The 20,743-nt window shown below is 34.6% G+C and overlaps 1 protein-coding gene across 5 annotated transcripts in view; it reads left to right on the top strand.

Moving 5' to 3' along the window:
• The window catches only part of CACNA2D1 (calcium voltage-gated channel auxiliary subunit alpha2delta 1), a 413,517-nt gene that overhangs the window by 324,262 nt on the left and 68,512 nt on the right, over positions 1–20,743 (top strand). For all 5 annotated transcript variants that reach the window (XM_082781189.1, XM_082781188.1, XM_082781191.1 and 2 more), the window contains exons 11-12: positions 3,331–3,489; positions 7,718–7,822. In XM_082781189.1, coding sequence (XP_082637315.1) covers positions 3,331–3,489; positions 7,718–7,822 — 264 coding nt within the window. The remainder of the gene's footprint in view (positions 1–3,330; positions 3,490–7,717; positions 7,823–20,743) is intronic.

The raw sequence follows: 20,743 nt of genomic DNA, 5'->3' as shown, positions 1-20,743 counted from the left end.
TGAATTGATTACAGTTGCACGATCATTTGGTTGTTTTGCTGTGTAGGCAAAATGTGCTGCTTAACCACAGTAAATAAGTATCACCAAAACAAGGTACTAAAGGGAAGTAGAAAAATGAACAACCGTAACTTATTCAAGTTGATAAAATAGCTTTATAAAATATAAGGGCTTTAAAATCATGCGAATGAAAATTTTAGTTGCAAGTATTACATTTAAATTGCTGTGAAGGGCCCCTCAAATTCCTTCTTTTCTGGGAAATATGGGATAGATTAAAGGAATATTCAAACTGGAAATTTGGTTCTACAAAATCTAGTTCCAAGTGTTCATTTATTTTAAAGGTTTAGTTCACATAGTGACACTGGGAAAACTGGAAAACATTTTTTATCTTCATTATTTCATCCCGTTTTTGTACTTTCAATACTGTAAATGGTTTAGATACATGATACTATATTTTATAGTCATTATATAATGAAAATTAAATTTAAAAAGCCAAACCTTTATCACATTACTTGATATAATGGTCTCTTTTGTAGAATGCTTGGTCAAATACAGCATTGCATTTTTCAAAGTTAAAGCACTTGTTCATGCTTCTGTGCGTTTTTAGAAACAATTTTACCCTTGTGGCAAAAACAGAACATCGATACAAAGGGGACATAAAATTTTGCATTAAGTCATTTGAGAAAGACTTGCTCCCCCAGATTTTAATGGCCTGGGAAGCAAAGCTATAAAATTAGGACAGAATAAAAACTTTCCTTATTAATTAGGAAGGTATATTAAAATTCTTATGAATTGTCTCATAGTCTCATCCCTGGATTGTCTCATCCCTGCATAGCTAGAAATAAAACTTTTTTTTTTTTTTTTATCATCTCCTTTCCTCAGAAAGACAGCATCTATACCACAAAACATTATCAGAGTCTCAGCAAAAGGCAGTATTAAGCCATGAGGAATGAGCAAAAATAAGCTCCATGGAAAAATAAATGTAATATGAAGATGGTAAGATACTAGATCAGTTCTAAACTACTTAATGCTCAAAAACTGACTAGTGGGCTTTCTTGATTAGTTTCTACACACATGCAGGAATGCTTTGTGGTACAATAATTTTATTAGAAGATGAAGAAGACAAATTAATTCTTTAAATTTATGTGACACTTCAGCATTTTGCAAGAATAAGAAATTATATGTGGAGCTGTAATTAAGAATCCAGTGTAGCAAATGCTGCATGGATTTGTTCACTTACAGCTAAGAAAACTACAGATGCATCTCTGTGTCTAATTTCAAGAAGGACCTGGAAAAATTAGGCTAAACCTTCTGCTGAGAATTATGCCATTCTCTGCCAGTTCTCTCTACTATAATCTCTACCATATTCGCTGTTACACATCTGCTCTTACTAACTGAGTAGTGGAATTAGCATTGATTAAAGCAGGAATTTGATAAAAATGCTTTATTTACTTCTATTACTTAATTATTAAAAATATTTTGCAGTATATATTGCAGTAGTAGAACTTAAGTGACATATGAGCTATATGAGCATAAAACTGCAATGGAATGAAATTGGGCCCAAAGAACTTCCCATCCTTGCTGTAGCTAGATCTAATTTCAGAGACAGTGAGTGTTGCTTAATTAATCACTGAAATGATGAATTTTCTACCTGGGGCTCTGTGAAATACAATGGCAATGAAGTAAATTCAAGCAGGGCAGAATGAAGAATTAGTAAATGATTTTGGGCTACTAAATCTGTCAAAACCAGGCATGGATTATGTTGTTTCGCAGTGCTGTAAGTGTACAGAAAAATACATCTCTTGTAGTAAGGGAAACCAGTACATCCCTGATGGACCTTCTGGTGATAGCACAGGGCATGTACCATACAATGGTCTTAATTAGCATCAGTATTAGGCAGCTATTTGAAAATGTGAAAAAGTGGAAACTGCCCTACATCTCCCATGCTAACCTCATACCTGTTTTTTTCTATGAAAGCAATTGACTTGGCAGATGTGTTTTGTTTTGATTTGATTTTTGTTTGTTTTCCTCTCTGGGGACACTGCTTATTTCTTTCTAATAGGTGTTCTTTCTGAATTTCTGATACTGCCCAGGCAGGATGATTCTTTTGGCCTTATGTATGACTTGCATGTGATTTGTACCTTCATTTGAGCCCATTCCTGAATGACAGATTTAAGTCTCACAACAGTGCTGTTGGTTGTAACACTATACTAAACAATGGATGGCTTTCTTCATGTAATGTCATAAAGTTTGATGACCCATTACTGCTTGTCACATTGTCTTCTCTGTATATATTACTGCAATTTTAAAAAAAACAGTTTAAAGATTAGACACAACAATATTTTTGATAATATTTATCAACAATATCTTAAAAAAATACTATGTTGCAATTAAAAAGAGATTTTCATCAAGTAGAGTTCAAAACAGATTATATGCAATACTGTGCACTTTTACTCAAGACTATAGATAGAATCATACATGCTACAGCATTAAGAGAAGTCTCAACTTTGACTTTAGACAGATTGAAACAGAGGTAGCTGAACAGTTAAATGTGTTTCTGCATTCCTCTCTCCACTGGGATACATATATTTGCATATATATATATGTGGTATGTACATTTAAATAGAGAAATTTTAAAGAAATCAAAAACTCATTTATCCTTGTGCAGACAAAATTTTGTACATAAATTCTTTTTCTGTGTATGCTTTTAAGCAATATCATAGTCTTGTATTAATGATAGAATTTGTTGTAGTCTTTTATGTATCTGTGAGCAAGAGAGCTCAAATATGTGTGTTCTCAATCCTCCTTTTTACAGCTATATTCTCATGTAATTCCCATCTCCCAAGAATGTGTTTAGTTTTCTTCAAGGTATATATATTAATTTATTATGACCTGCAAGTTTCATTGTTAAACATCAGGTTTAGTGATATATTAATACATACAACATGGAAGTAATCTGATAATTCAACCAACGTTTTTCAGTGATTAAGAAATTAAACATTTTCCCATATTTTTGCTCTGATTTCCCTAATTCTGTGTTTCGTGGTCATTTTATTATATGAGCCTGAAACAAAATTTGTAGGAGTTTTTCCACTGTTCTGGAAAGCAGATTTTTTTTGGATTGCAACATCCCCTTTTTTATTGTATTTATTGCCCAATTTTGAAATCACCAGCCAGGCACTGCTGGACTGTCTCGATATAGTCGTAATTAATATCCATGTGTCACAGACATTATCTCTTGGGCCATTAACCTTTACCACTTAAGTACATAGAAAAGAAAATTAAATTAATTGTACATCTCTGTCTTTAATGCTATTTCTGTTTGTTTTACAGTTTAATAATAATGCTCAGAATGTCAGTTGCTTTAATCATCTTGTCCAAGCTAACGTGAGGAACAAGAAGAAGCTGAAAGAAGCTGTCTATAAAATCTCTGCTAAAGGAATTACTGATTACAAAAAAGGCTTTAGCTATGCTTTTGAACAACTACTAAATGTAAGTATGAAAGTCCTCTCTCAGTGCTCTAAAGTAAATTAAGAGAACTTGAATGTTCAGAAAGCTTTTACGTGTTCCTTCATTATGTAACACAGGTAATCATAAGATACCTTCATTTAGCAAGTAAATTTATTGAACAGTTTGTCTTGCAGATTCCCCTAATGCTTGAGAGGTTGTTAAGGCTTGGAAATGGAATTGTTTTTCACTGTGCTATACTGTTTTTACATCATTCATACACGCAATTTTATATTTATTGTATTCCATAAACAGTTGTCAGTGGCAAGAGCAGGACAGAGGAGAGCAGATAGTTCAGTCAATAGAGCTCAGACAGCAACAGTCAATAGGGAGATATTAGGCATTTGAGAGAATTCTAATTATAATTTGTGTATTTGTTTAGAAAAAGATCTGTTTTATATTCATTAAAAAATGTGTATTGGATCTTAACCTTAGAGTAAATAAAGCTACACCAATTTATAGAAGCTAAGTGCCTATTTTAATAAATAATATTATATGTTCTGTTTTGTTTGTTTGTTTGTTTTTTAATTTATTTCAATGATGTCTCTAAGCAGAGACCTCTTTACTTCTTTTTCTGTCAGTTTTTGGACTGAAGGGAGCTTTCCTGTCATTGCATATACAGCTTAGGGCTAAAACTGATTGAAAGTTTTCTAACCTAGTAAAATTTTGATGAAAAAAATGAAGAAAAAGAAAATACAATGTTTTCAAGAGTTTTTACTCAGCAGATCACTGTTTTGAATAAACGAGATTTGGTGGGGAAAAGGTTGTGTGCCATCTGCTGATGTGTATGTAAAACTGCCAGTAGGATTTTAAAATAAATCAGACTTTTTCGGACCAGGCTTAACAGCGTTTCCTCTTTTTCTCTGTTGCCGTCTTATACAGAGGGAACCAGGAAGAGACAAGAATTGTTGCCAAACACATCTGGGTCCTCACAGCATTTATATTCAATTAACATTATATATTACATTTGGTATAGTACCACACATGTACTTTGTGTACAGGATGTACTAAGACGAAGACCTAAACACAGGGGAAGCCTCAAAATGAACCTGTTTGTAGGACTAAATAAGTGCTTAAAAATATAGCAGGAGATTAGTTTCATAGTGGGACTCTGTCTCTCCTTATTGGAGACAGAGGTGTAATTAGTCTCACAGAATCTCTGCAATCCTGTAAATTATGACTGAACATTGTGGATGTGTTTATCAAGGGAAATTAAAAGGTTGCACTAGGTTATAGAAATAGAGTCATCCTCTCCAGATATTGGCAAATCCATTTGGAAGGGAGAATAAAAATGCTGATGGAATCAGTGCTAGACTGTGGTGGCAAGATGATATAGTAGGTTGATACAATACAGGCTTAAACAACTAACAAAAAATATGCTTAGGGATAATTTCAATTTTTATTTATTATTTCAAGCAATCCAACTTCTTTAAGGTCTGTTGAAATGGAATATTTTTAGCAGCTCAAATTTTGATAATTTTGGTATAGCGTTTCTGAATGGCAGTTAGTTCAAACAATTTTCCTCTCTATGCCAAAGTAGCATCTTTGTCTCATGAAAAAACTTGTTATCCAATATATTCCTAGATGAAAATAAACTCTTCAGTTTTTTCAACATGTTAATTCATGTGCACATAAATGATCCACATTCCATGATTTCTATGCAGTATTTTTCCATTATTTAATGTTGTATTAACTTGCTATTTCTTTGAAAATTATTATATTTTAGGTTCAGCGGTTCAGGACTTTTTCCCCCCAGACCATAATATGTCAAAAAATATATTTTAATCATCTCTTCTTGAATCAAGTAGTTTTTTTTGCCTTACTTTACTTTCCTTCTTAAGTAGTATGAAATTCATAATGAGAAATGCTCATATTTTTTCACTGTGGGCTCATGCTGAGTTTTTCATCCATCAGAACCCTCAAGTCTCTCTCCACAGGGCTGCTCTCAATGAGGTCTTCTCCCAGGCTGTGTCTGGGAATGTCCCGAACCAGATGCAGCACTTTTCATTTGGCTTTCTTGAAACATGTGGTTCACACGAGCCCACTTCTCCAGACTGTCCAGATGCCTTTGGATGGCATCCCTTTCTTCTGTTGTATCAACTGCACTACTCAACTTGGCATTGTCTGCAGACTTGCTGAGGGTGCACTCAATCCCCTCATCCATGTCATTGATAAAGATACTGAAAAACACCGGTCCCTGGACAAACTCTTGAGGGACACCACTCATCAGTAATGGAATTACTGTGTGAGTTCTACAAAATCATGTTTATTCACTCCCTGAGCCAGTGACTCCATCTTTGTGCAAATGGGGGAAAAAACAACAACAAAAAAAACTAACAGATGTGTTGTAAAGGCCTTTCTGCCTTCCCTTTCATCAGTTTCAGGAAGCTGATCTGTTAAGTTCTTTCATCAGGATATGGAGTATTTTGTGTGTGTGTGTGTTGGAAAAGTATCATTTGCTCTGAGCTTACTCACTTTCAGATCTCCAATATCGTTTGAATAATGAAATTGTTTTGTTTTGTTTTGTTTTCCCATGACAGAGCTCATCTGTAAGTTCTAGAAAAAAACACTGCATTTTTTTTCTGATACTGTATATGCATATTGCTAAGTAAACCATTAGAAAAATTATAATTTATGTAAACCCAACTGGTTTCAGTTTACATGTACAGTACACATAATAGCTGTCATTTAAAAATCAATAGGAAAAAATGTATAATACAAGCAGACATTGGTCCCCTTCTCTGTCATCTCTTTGGTTTCACTTTAATTTTATTTTGGCTCATATATTAAATCATTGTCAATGTAGGTGAGTTTCTTTATTTATGAAGTATCCACTCTACTTTTATTACTTTTTTAATATTGAAAAAATTTCAGCCCAAAGCAGTATCTTGTAGGTTGTCTTTCACAAGTAAAAAATGGTCATATATTATTTAATTCCAAATGAACCTCATTGTGCTGATGAGTATGAAAAGAATGTATTGATTTCAAGGGATTTTTTTTATTTGTGGCTGTATGTGAGAAAATCTTTGGAATTATTTTTTCAAATAATTAAGTAAGTAGTTATTCACTGAATGCTGAACTATCAATACAAAACGTTTCTGAGGCATTGTTATTCATCTGTGAGTATAGTGATATCAAATAAAGCTTTTGGTCTTAATCTGCAGAGAGCACTGTAGAACTGTGGAGCTGCAATGCTGAAATTAATTGGCTGATGGTTGGGTCTGGAGTTGTGGTCTCTCTGTTAGGGAAGAATCAGAGAGCAGGATGAAAAATAACAAAGGGGAGTTGGATCATCACACATGACTAGTAAGGAGGCAGATAGTCATTTATTCCATCTGTTCATGAAGACTAAAGCAAGGGAGAATTAGGTACTGTGTAAAGATGACCCATTTCTCTCCTTGACTGTATAGTAAATTAATGTAGCAAAATGTGGACTTGTGGAAGGGGAATTTGATTTTTTTTTTACAGTCTCTAAGGGTTTTACTCCCTCACATTCAACTGCTAAGAAGTACCAGGACGTGCCTAGCTACAACCAGTTGCAGCAACACAGAGGACAAGGAATGCTGGCTGTAAAATTTATGAAAAAATTGTTTAGACTAGATGCAAGTTTTCAGGCAATGAGGAGAGAAGATGAATGCCAGAGGAGGAGCCCTTGGCGCCTTTTGCAAGGAGCCAAAATTTATATTAATCTCTCCATTGTTCTTACTTTGGAACTGTATTTTTATTCCTTTGCATAGCACACTGTTTTTCTCAGTGGTTTAATAGTTACTTTGACTGCTGAATTAGGAGTCAAGGGTGCTTCTCCTCAATTCTCTTTATTCCAGGCTTGCTCTCAAGAAATAATGAAGAGTCTTTGTGAGTAGGAGTCCAACAGAAAAAAAAAATAATTAAGTAATTCATGATGGGGGCAAAGAGCTTTCCTTGTGTTGGTGGTGGTAAGAGTGCTGTTCCTCTGTTTTGTGCCAGATCTGAAATGTGTTGAGTTTACTATCATGGAATGAAAAAAGGGCTTTTTTTTTTTTTTTTTTTTTTTTGGAGGTATTGAATTAATTAATTATTGGAAGTAAAGCCATTGCTCCCGAGAATGCTGGAAAATTTTTTCTTCCATGTTAAACATGGAAGTAAACATGTTGATGAGAAAGCCATTAAATAGAACAATTGTTATTCCTTATAGTCCGAAATAAAAAGTAAGCTTCTTTTTGTATTTTTACAGCACAGTGTCTCTAGAGCTAACTGCAATAAGATTATTATGTTGTTTACGGATGGTGGTGAAGAAAGAGCACAAGAGATTTTCCATAAATATAACGAAGACAAAAAAGTAAGTGATATATGAAAGATTTAATTATACAATAGCATGAAGAGGAATGTTTAAAAATGGAAGTAAAAACATTTTGGTATGCGCATAAAATATGCTGTAAAAACTTAGTGTTGAACCTCAAGGCAATTAAAGCTTTCTAAAGCTGTAATATTTCTATGAAAAGAGTATAAAATATATTTAAGATTTTACACTTTGTGGATTATTGTTGTCAAGTGGTGCAGAAGTATACAATAAGCTGTAAAAGTTAAAGTTTTATTGGTATTTTTTTTGCATTCCTCTATTCCTTGCATTATCAAGAAAAAATGCAGGTAGTTAGTTGATAGGATATGTATTCATATCTCCTCACTGAATATTTTAAATGGGTTTTTGTTATTCGTCAAGCAAAGGTAAAATTGGATCTCAGTATTAAAATCTGAATCTGAACAAATTTGGGTTTTGTGTTGGTGAAACTTGTTCTGTAATTTAGCCAGAATTATTGCCTTGACACAAGAATCACTGGATGTTTTGATGACATCACAGATGGACAAATACATAAATATATGACTCTCTCTATGTGTGTTTGTGTGTGAAATAAAATAGTTTTGTGATTGTATTACTATATTTCAGTGTAAATCATGTTCCTTTCTATTTTCCAATCCTCTTTCTAAAGGAAAGTATGAGTTAGGTTCATGTTATAACTGGGAACAAACACTACATCATGTGTTTGTGGATGTAGCTAGAAGTTAGATCACAGTTCCCTAAGACACTTTAGCAGCTGCCATGGATGCTTATGTGCATCCAAAGCAGTGGAAATATTTCATCGGAAATTCTCGTATATTTGAATTAATCCCTTCAAAAGGAGAACTGGAAATGCAAGACAATTTCCATTTCCACCAACGATTCACTCAGTGACCTTGAATAATCGTTTTGTATCTGCTTTATGTGTTTGAGATAGAATGATATGGTGTGGCTTAGTTAATCTTTCTGTTGGAGCTGAAAGTGTTTTTAAACTGACAATTAGAAGGAACAGCTGAAATTGTAGCAACTCAGTGTGTGACACACATGGCTGTATTCTGAAAATATATGCAGAGATTCCTCTTCAAATACTTGATAGCCTTTATTTTATTACATGTGCTATCAGCTAAAGGAAAGTGACGTATGAGGGGGAAGATGTATGGTTTATTTCTTATTATTTTACCTTTAATTTGCTGTTTTAGTAAGAAAGTACAGCGAAATATCCATCCTGAACAAGGAAACAGATGTGGAGATTTGTGGATGCATGGCAATCAACTATTCTGTGAACTGTAATAAATGAACTGCAATTTAAAGTGTCTGTTTTACTGCAACCTTTAACATTGTAAATTTATAGTATCAGGAATTGGTTTGTTTTGATGTATACTCATATATAATACACCCTCACTTTCTTCTCTCTACCAAATGGGTGTTCAGGCTTTTTATTGGAAAATGCATAATGGTAGTAATGGTCTCTTGTATTTCTGATTATTTAAGTGTATTTTTGTATATAATTCACGGCATTGCAGATGTAATGCAAGGCCAGTTTCCTAGAAATGTGATTAATTTATATATATCTAGAAGTCCGTATCTGTAAGCACTTGTATTTTGTTACTGGATTGCTAGATTCCAATCCCTTGCAGCATTTCTCCAAGGTGATTTTGGAAATACAAAAAATACAAAGACAACCTTTGCAGGTATAATTTGAAGAACCATTTGCTTTCTCCTTAGAGTTTCCCATCAGGAACAATCCTTGTGTTGTCGAAGGGAAAGTTATGGCTGAAAACCTTCTAATGATACTGAACCAGTACATTCATTTTTAGAAATAGTAATGGAACCTCCCTGGCAATCCTTTGCAACATTCTAGTATTTCTGAAAATAAGACTAATACAAAATAGCCTTGTGGTCATTGTTTCTTTTGTAATACTAGACTTGTTTCCCAAATGATAGCACTCTTTTTCCCTCTCTCAAGTAGCAATGTGAGAGAGGGAAAAATGATAATGATAATAAAAGAATTGAGAAACACATTCTAATGTGAAAAATACACATAAACACCTATAATTCTGATTTTCTGAATAGTCATGGTGTTACTTTATTAGATTGCATGCTTTCTTATATTTACATTATCATCACTGCAATCATCAATGCAATCATCATTGCATTAGATTGCTGTTTTTATATATTAAATGATCGCATTTTTAAAGATATATGGATCTAGATTCTGTTGTCTTTATTGCAGTTTATTTATAATTTATTTCATAATAATCCATTGAATGTAAGAAGACCAATTTTATAATTATTGTTTTTAGAGAGACTATTCACTAAGTAAAGTGTTTAAAAGTTATCCATGTTTTACTCTGGTGGCACTTCATATTATCAGAATATATCAGCTCATATCTTTCTTGCCTGGTCCGCATTTGTTTGAACAATTCTCCCTGTTTTGTGTACAGTGTACAAAAATGCATCTTTATTGTCATATATCATACTCTCATCTTAGGTATCCTGTATCGTAAACTTGTATTTTTTTTCTTGTAAAAACAAAAAGAACTTTTATTCAAATCTGTTACTTGTTTTTATCTTCCTGATGTAAGAGCTGTCCATGTATTTTCTTCTTCATGTCAGTTACTTTTGTCATTTCTTGGTATGAAAGACAGTTAAATATCGTCCTGTCAGATGACATGACTTAGTACACTTGTGTACAGTACCCTTAGTGCAACCTTCCAAATTAAGAAGTGAAAGGATACAATAAGCAATTTAAAACTACCAAAAGATCAATCTGGAATATAGAGTCTGGAAAACTAAATTTTGGGCTGGCATGTAGTTATAGTTAAAGTAGTTTTTTGTCTTTACATCTCTATTAAAGAATGAATATGAGGATTATTATGAAATGTATGTAATTACTTTGAAGATGAACATTCCTAGTTTTCATCTGTTCAAAACTGAAAATTGTAATTGTGTTTTGCTTTTGCATGCCTTTTTCGCTTTATAAAGCTAGATATTTTTTTTTTTTTTGTCACAGGTTGCAACTATATACTATGCCTGATATTTAAAAATTGGCAAGTTTACCATTATGGTGACATCTGGGGCACTCACATTGAATGTGTGAAATACCACACAATTACATCAGTAATGGGGCTGGTAAATTTTCTTTTTATTTGCACTCATACTGCAGATGGCTTCACTGAAGACAGCAATGTAAATTCAGTTGAAATACAGGCACAGTAGGCGTTTCCCACCCTAAGAATTGTGAATTCAACTTAAAAATAGGACTACAGTTCTGTAGGACAGATTGTGTGCCCTGAAATCTGTGTTATGAAGGATTGCTCAATTTGTGTAAGTAGGAAAAGACCTTAAACATACCTCATGCACTTCCAGTTGTCTGAAGTCTCCTGACATGACAGGTTTGTGGGGATCAGATGGACTGATTTCAGGTAGCATAAGAAGAAGAAGAAGGTAGCATAAGAAGGAGAAGCATAAGGTTGGTCTCATATCTCATTCTTGCAGAATTATCTGTAATGATTAATACAACCTCATTTTGTGTAGTTTTTTTGTTGTTGTTGTTGTTGTTGTTGTTTGTTTTTTTTTACGGTGTCATTTGAGAGGAAAGGGTATACAGAGAAGTTTTTAACAATGACTCAGTTATATTAAAGATGCTTGCATGCAGTGTACACAGAGCTGCTACAGTGATAGAAGTCCTGTGTGAAAAGGCTCCAACTTGGAAAGTTCCACTGGGAAATTTACTACTGGCAGTGACTTTTTCCAAATGGGACAGATTCAGTGTGCCTATAGAATGACAGAATGAAATCTTTGTGAGAAAGCACTTGCAAAACTTCATTCTAGAAAAGAATTTCAGAGTTCTTCCAGCTCTCATCGTCAAAGGAGGCAACCAGTGCCTTCATTGCATCCATCATTGTGCAACTGCATATCATTAAAAAGATAACTACTTGGTGTTTAATCTGGGTAAATGAGTCATTCCAGAGAAGCCTGGAAGTGTTAGTTCTGTGAATGACCATTGAGAAAGCCAATGACTTTTCTGTTGAAGTAGCTGTATCTGGATTCTGATCAGGTGTCTGATCAGACTGAATAAATGTAACTTTGTGAGTACTCCTAAAGCAGAAAATAGAAACAGCATCTTTCTCAACAGCAGTATCAACTTCTAATAGGGATTACCAACTGTCATAGTGCCAAAGCTCTTGCATTTCTAAGTGTGTGCTAGACTTGTGACACTGGATATAACATAAAAGTAATGAAATAAAGGATTGAAGTGAACAAAGTTCTGGTTTATATCTGACTGGCATGTAGCATAGTTTGGTAGATAAAATAGCAAAAATATTAAGACAGTTTTTACACTTTCTGATTTTATATTGTTGTCTGGGCCCCTCTACATTAGCCTTCTGTTATCTTTTGGACAACCAGAAGCTATGTTATTTCTTACTTCTTTTCGTAGAACCCCCGTGCTGTGAATTTTAATGGCGTGATGATACAGGAAATCACATAAAGGAAAAAAATCTCCAGCTAGCTGGTTAAACTGGCTCTCTGGCTCCTACCCTAATCACTTCTGTTTAATGGGTGTGTCATCTTCCAGATGTTAATTTTAGTGTATTGCATGTACTGCGACTTTCAGAACTGGTAAAGCTTAAATATTCTGGGTAAAATTTGGGTCAATACTCATAATACTCATGCATTTGCCTTTTTTTTTTTTTTTTTTTTTAAATAAAGTAAAAGTGGAAGAGGGCTTGCTACAGAGATATCTTACTCTTAAGGCAAATTATCTATTTTTAACTATTTCTTAGACCCATTTATTAATTTATTAAGGATTTGCAATATATCCACTCTCCAAGCTTCTGGGTTCATAGCATAGAGTAATATCATTTAATTAATGAATTTAAATGTTGCCTATCAGTAGTCTTCCTTCTGTGACACTATTCAGAAATACTTTATTAACAAGTTTCACAATACTAAATGATTTAAGGTCAAAAGTGTATAAATCCAGGAAATATATATATATTTTTTTTTTTCCAATGTGACATTAGGTATAAATTTTTCCCCATAAGCCCAAAGTTTGAGTCAGTTACCTGACAATGTGTGAAGTCCTCTTCCCCCACTGGGAATCAGAGTAAAATGATCTTTAGAAATATGGTGTTTTTTTTGTTTTTTTTTCTTTTCCAAAAATATGTACATACCTAGCATGCATAGGAATATGTATGTACATATGTATGTACATAGGAATCCTCCTAGGCTGAAGTACCCCTCACATGTGTCCATGCCCTGGCAATGCTGATAACCTTTCTAACCTTGTCTTTCACTAATGGCTTTACCTTTACTATACATGTATGTCTCTTTTCTTAAAGGCTTCAATAAGGAAGTCATATTCATTATATTTCTTGTCCCCCCACTTTTCCCTTCAACTGACAAGTCTCTCATACTGTTATATATATGTACACAAGATTTTTGAGCAAGATTGCTGCAGGCTTAGGAAGTGCAGCAGAAAGTACAGCAAGACAGTTGAGTGTTTATTTTAGGAAGAAGATCTGCATGCAGAAAAGCATTTTTTTGCTTATGTCCACAGGGCGACAGGGCTATTATGCATTGATACTAAGTTTTCCTTTAGGCTGCTGTTGCATTATCAGTGTGAGTCTGTCTGGGTTACCATATGCATTTTTATTTGCTTTGCAAGATAAAACCCATGTGCTGGTGCTGAGAACTGCAGAAGGCTAATAAAAGTTTTAATGTAGTTTTGTTGAAAAGTAATCTTATCAGTCATATTGGAGTCATACGTATCTGTTATATAAAGCCCAAGTGACAGGTTGTTTCCTTCAAATTTGGCATGGAGGGGACTATTTGATATGTCTATTTTTGTTGATCTTCAGTTCCAAACCACTATATTAATACTGACTGATTCAAGGTGTCACGTACAGGTCAATGCTGCAGATGGCATAAAATGATTAATCCAGGCAACAGGGATAGGATATCACTTAATATTGCAAATACATTGTTTGTTTTGGAATGAAAACAAGAGAGTCGGACTGCATTTTACTTATTTATACAAACAAAATGCTACATATGGCATAGCTGGTTTTGATTATAGCTCAGAAGGTTGGTTCCAACTGTCTTCTCTACTAACTAGGTTCATTCTTAGAAACCTGTGATAGCAGTGAAATGCAGTGTGAGTTGATTGTATTCTTCTGTAACTAAAGAATTGGAGGACTGGGATTTTCTGCAATGAGCAATTAAATACCTAGGCCATGTTTGTTGATGTTTATATAACTCTACTGTAAAAGTATCCAATCCCACAGCTTCTTTATGCATTTACATTATTCTCTTTCACCACTACCTGTTGTGTATTTTTTTGTAAATTTCTTTAAGGAAAAATAAGTTCAGAGTTATTCTTTGTTGTTCTTTTTATTATTTATTATTATTATTATTATTTCATTTGTTTCTAATTTTGCAATTATTACAGAGAAAAACTAATTCTCATTATAATTTCCTCCTACATTTTAGGAAACCATTTTTATATTGTGACCTTCATTCATCATCCCATTCTTTTGTCTTTTCAACTAAACAAACTAATTTCTTTCAATTCCTCTTAAATTACATCTTTAATTCTATTTATTCTTTATTCTGTCCTGTGATGTGTATAAAGGCATGTTAGCTCTGACTTTCTTACCTCTACCTTTCTTACCTCTACCTTTCATAAAACATGCTCTTGAACAGTTAGAGAATCTTAAGTGGTATGAAGAGAACAGAGGTTTTTTATTTATTATTATTATTATTTTTTTTCATGCAGCACTTAGGTAAATATATCATAGAATATAACTTACCTTTTGGGATTGTATTATGTTATTGAACAATATTTTCTTTTTTTTTTTTTGCTTTCTTTGCTGCAATTCTTTTTTCCCAGACTGCTGCATTTTACAGGTATCCTTCAATTTGGGGTTGTGCATTTTACTTTCTTTTCTGTTTTGAATCTTACATTTCATTAGGGAGTTTCTACTTGGATGTTTAGTGTATTTCTCTTCATGAATTGCTATCTTTCTGGTAATCCTTTATTCTTTAGATTACCTTCCCAGGATACCCAACAAGCTAGTTCTCTGAGTTTACTCAAGTCTGTGTCTTTGCAATGTACTCCCATACCTTCCCTTTCTCAAAATAAAAATCACTCCCTGGTCTTTCACTCCAATTATCTTCTTCCTTCCAGATTTTCAGTTAATTCAGAAAACAAAACAAAGCAAAGCAAAACAAAACAAACAAATAACAACAACGAAACTAAATCTTTGTCATCTTCTAAAATAAGAAACATTCCTAACCTTTTATTCAGGAATTGTTTCCTCTCATATTGCTATAGGTTCATGCTATATGAACCTATATAATTAAAAGTATAAATATTTTTATTATTATTATTTTATTTATATTAAAAGTATAAATATCTTTTTATGCTTCCAGTATTTATTGAAGGAAATGCTGTGAGTAAATCTCAAAGAACTGACTGTAATGAGCATAGCTGCAGACAGTTAATATATGAGTCGTATTGCAAGAAGAGGCATGTAAGAGAGTCCCACAAATCCCATTCATTTGAAAATGTAAGAGTGGACAAAACTTAAGAATTGTGACCTGCAGATAGAGAAGCTGAACTAGGCATGCGTGCACACACACACACACACAATATGATTAATAAGATTAGCAAATGCTTTTCTTCAAATTTACCTGTTACATCCTCATGATTCTAACACTTGTGTATTCACTGATTCCAGAGATTTCCAAAGGTTAAATTTACAAGCTTGGTGCAGAACTTGTCCAATCAGTAGAATAAGTCATGTATGGTAACTCAGCTAGTAGAACTGAATATATTTTTTAAAAATGAATCAGCTATTATTAAGTGACTTGATAGAAAACTCAATTTCTAAATGGTGATTAGGCCAGCTGGTAGGTGGGTATTGAGCACTAGTTGAGCATTAGTCCATCAGTAAATGGGATACTTTCAAACAGGATGGGACATCTTTGGATGAAAAGATTTGTCAATGCACTGGTGGAAAACAAACAGAAATATGTAGGAGACTCAACTGGAGCTGAGAGGAAGAAGATACAGAATGGGAATCTTTATAGTATGAAAGAAAATAAGGGAACAGTTGAAACAAACAGATGGTAGCAAAAGATACATGTCTGCAGCAGCATAAACAGATGTCAGGTTAAGAGGGAAATGAAAATTTCTCAGGGCTGGGTCCTGTACTTGGGGCACAGCAACCCCATGCAACACTACAGGTTGGAGGAAGAGTGGCTGGAAAGTTGTCTGGAAGAAAAGTACCTTGGAGGTATTGGTTGACAGCCAGATGAATATGAGCCAGCAGCATGCACAAGTGGCCAAGAAAGCCAATGGCATTCTGGCTTGTAACAGAAATGGTGTGGCCAGCAGGCACAAATTGTCTCCCTGTACTCAGCTCTGGTGAGGCCACACCTCAAGTATTGTGTTCCGTTTTGTGCCCCTCACTACCAGAACATTGAGCTGCTGGAGGGCACCTTCTATGCCCTTCCAAAGAAGGGCTATGAAGCTGGTGAAGGGTCTAGAGAACAAGTCTTATGAGGAGCAGCTGAGGGAAGTGGGTTTTTTTAGCCTAGAGAAAGGTAGTTTCAGGGGAGACCTTATTCCTCTCTACAACTACCTCAAAGGAGGTTGTAGCAAGGTGAGGAACAGTCTCTTATCCCAAGCAAAAAGAGTAAATGGCCTCAAGTTGCACCAGGGGAGGTTTAAATAAAAAAAAAAAAATCTACACTGAAAGGGTTTTGAGGCATTGGAACAGGCTGCCTAGGAACTGGTTGAGTCACCACCCCTGGAGGTATTCAAAAGTCATGTAGATGTGGTGCTTAGGGACATGGTTTAGTGGTAGACTCGGCAGTGCGAGGTTAATGGTTGGACTTGATCTTAGAGGTCTTCTCTAACCTAAATGACTCTGTGATTCTATGAAAAGGGAAATGAAAAAACATAAGTGTAGGTGTACTGTGAACTTCACTTATGCAAGTAGAAACCCCATGCAGCTTAAATGCAAGCTGTTACATATTGCTGCTGATGTTGTAAGGAAGAGTTACTTTTTAGGAGACCACATCAGTTTAGGGGGAGCAATGTCTGAGAAATCTTATCAAACAAGAATTACTATATGCAATTCAGGAGGACATTTGTGTAGTGTTTTGCAAAAATACTTCAATTATGACAAAAAGCAAGAAAAAAATCACCTCTCAAGTAAGGGATGAATAATCTGATGAGAAAGAGAAAATACTCTACTTGTAAAGTGACTTGCATTCAAAGTCCTGATTAGTTCCAAGGAAAAAACTAAAACCTGTTTTATCATATCTCAGGTGAATCATGTTCATTATTCTTTTGCATAGAATTTGATGTGTGTGCAGAATAGATTGTCTTTAATAGAAGAATGAGAAAGTGACTTTGCAATCTTACATTCATATGGTTATGACATGTAAATAACATGAAAATGACATTCAAGAATGATCTCTTAATTACTTTCTCTTGAGGTTTTCACAATTATTTTTATAGATCTTATTGCTTAAAAAGTAGAGAAAAAATGAAACCAACCAAACAAACAATAAATTTCAAAAAAGTGTTATTTTTCCTAACAGTGTCAGTGCCCATATGCAGTCTTAGAATTCTTAATGAATTGAGTAATTGATGAATTGAATAATGTATGCTGGCCATACTGTATTCTTGGTCCTACATACAGACAGAAAAAGCAACAGTAACCTCAGTGCTTTCTGTTGCAGTCCTAGTTTGTACAGACCATTTTATTTTAAAACAAGCCCCCAAACCTCTAAGGCAGTATTTAGTATATAAGAAATTTATTTGAAAGAAGCATATTTAAATAAGGCTTTTATTTTTTTTTCATTAAAAGGAGAGACTTTGTGAGAGAGGATTAAAATTCAGTTACCTTGCATCAGGGATTGAAATATGGTTTATATCTTGTTACCTAAAATGTCGTTGAAGTACAATCCATTGTCTCTGCTCTTCTCTTTCAGCCACTGTGAATGCAAAATGTGCCACTAAATTTACTAACTAGAGAACAAGCTGTTGAACACACCAGGGCTATAGACACCCTTCCATTCCCTACCCCCCCATCCCATTTTTTTTACCTGTGGATTGCATGCAGGATTTTTTTTTTCTTAAAGTTAAGTTTATTACAAAATAAATGAAATATGTGGCATTTAGTATAGGAGGGAACTGTGTTGTGATTAATTTTATGATCTTTAAATAGGATAGATGGTATCTATAAATCTGTATGTATGCAGCATTCCTCACAGACAGTCCTGAGATTTCAGGTGCAGTTTGTCAAGAAGTACAATGAGCTAGCATGCACAGTGATTGCATTGATTGCTAGCTGTGAAGGACGTTCTCTAACACATGGCTGTGCATAAGACTTAGTCTTACAGATATGCTAGGACACTTGCCAGTTGCTGACAGCAGGCATCATCAGTGCCTGCTTTTGTCAATAATGGGATGTTCTACCTGCAAGCACACACAAGGTCAGGTTGCCCTAAGCACAGCCCTACATGACAGTGGTGGGTTTCCATTTGTTTTGTTTTGTTTTCTCCCCTAAAAAAAGGGAACCAGACTTTAAGAATTTTCACTCTTAAATGTCACACTCTTAAGGTCTTCCTAAGATATTGTTCCTTTCCCAAATCAAGGTCCAGGAAAGGGCACATAGACAAAAGTCTTTTCACCTCTCTAGTTGGTATGCTAAATTGTCCACTGAGTTGTTTTCATTAGAGTCCTTATGTTCCTGTGAAGTTCAGACCGCTGTAAGATTAGACTTGAGCTTGAAACAGAAATTTCTGATAGCCCTTCCCTTTGTCCCCATCCTTTTTCCTCTTTTATACATGTATGTTTGTTTGGTATTTGCAACCATTTAGTTTCAGTCAGTGTTTACCGAACTGTACAAGAATTAGGTTAATGGGAATAAATAGTGGAGGGAGTAACAGTACAAAGGGGAAAACACACTATTTCCAAAACAATACTATTGAATAAATTTTAAAAAGTCAGTGCAGAGTACCAGTTCAAAGCTTGAGTTTGAAATATTCACCTTTTTTAGACATAATATGTTTAATGTAATATTAAATATTCCTTTAAATCTTTAGCTGATATCTGTAATTCTCCAGAGCTTATAAGGCTTAAAAAAAAAAAAAAAAAAAAAAAAAGGCTTAGTGTCACAGTACGAACAGTAAATATCCCTCTAATTAGTCTGGTCATTTCCAGCTGCTCAGCTGCCTCTAAATGTTGTTTTGACTATCAAGGAAATGCCTAAAATGCTTTTAATCCAGAGTACAGATGGACTTACTTTGTCACCTCTTTTGTCTGGTTTCCAATATGGGCCACCAAATTTACAAGGATCTCTTGGAAAAAAATGACTTTTTTTTTTTTTTTTCCCCTTCAGGGAATGCTAAATGCTGCGTGTCAGGGAAAATTGGCTTAGGGAAGGGAGGAATTCAGTTGTTTTCTGTTTCAGTTATTAAGGTAACCAAGGAGGAAAACAAGTCAACTGAGTAAATAGAATCTGGGTAGCCAAAGTAAAATATTGAACCACTGAAAGGTTGAACCATTAAAAAGATGATAGTGTAATTTCTCTGTCTGTGGGAGGGATGGCAATCAGTAGGAGATGGAATAAGTGGCTGGAAAATGAGTGGCTGGTAAATCACCCAATTCAAACTGAATTATTTACATTTATTTTCAAGGTGGCATGGGACAGCTGAGTGAGATTGGCACCTTTAGGAGGGCTAAATCAGTACATTTCTGGAAATCACAGAAGCAGCCAGTCTGTTAGCACCCTTTGAGCCAAAGCTACAGCCGTATACCCACATCACAGAAAACTAGTTGAGAGCTATTTGGGTTTCTTGTATATGAAATCCATCTGTGCCTTTCAGCAGGGTGAGCTGAAATACAGCAACTGCAATACACTATCAGCAACATCACCTGCTAGTGTAAATATCTTAAGGCACCATTTATATTAGCCAATTACTTGGGGCCAGGATAGTTTTTCAGTCATTTATATGACTGCAAAAACTGTTTAGTTAGACCTGAGAGGTTTTCAGCCTGTGCCAACTGGTGCACTTCTAGACAAAGTGCTGGGACCACTCCCAGGGATACCAAGGAAAGGGGAAGAAGGAAGGAGTGATAATTTAGCTTCTGTTCATGTATCTGCATGAACTGCATGAACATGTTATTTGCAAGCTTCTGAAGATGTGGCAGCTCTGCTACCACAGATGCTCTCAAGGCCAGAGACTGGATGATGGCCCAATTTCACTTAGGGTAGACAAATGGATTCTCAAACCTGCATTCAAGCACATAATTATGAAATCCTACTGTTTTTGAAAGCACAGCTTTTCTCTTTCTAACCACCTTTCTTGAAACTAATGCTGTAAAAAGCTAAAAAAACAAACAAACAAACAAACATCTGATTTATACCTACACCTGATTTTTATATATATATATATATTAGAAGCCTAATCTTTTATATGGAGACAGTGTAGTACAGAGAACATTGCCTCCTCAATGTCATATAGTATCCCTGTATTAAGTTATTGTCAGGAGACAGACTTCAGTAATTCAGTTTATACTTCTGTGATATGTCTGGTTCATCAAAGGTTTAACTACATAAAAACCTAAAGGATCACACTGCTAATCAATTTAACAGAGGAAAATTAGTTTATATCGACAGTATATTTATATCTGCGTACTTCTAGCCATGCTGCAGAGCAGGAAGGGGCATCCCCTGCTAGCTACTCAGTGAGCTGGGAGTGAGTTGCTGTAGTTCCACGAGGTGGCACTAATAAGATGTAGAACTGATTCAGAACAACTGAATCAGTGTTTTCTTAGTTCTGTGGAAGTATTAATTCTGAAATTTTCTAACTTTACACTGTAATACTCATAGCAGTGTT

This window comes from Aythya marila (assembly GCF_965140915.1).
Source record: "Aythya marila genome assembly, chromosome: 1".
Taxonomy (NCBI): domain Eukaryota; kingdom Metazoa; phylum Chordata; class Aves; order Anseriformes; family Anatidae; genus Aythya; species Aythya marila.
The sequence above is the reverse complement of the archived record's forward strand: the minus strand, read 5'-3'. Positions and strand labels throughout refer to the sequence as shown.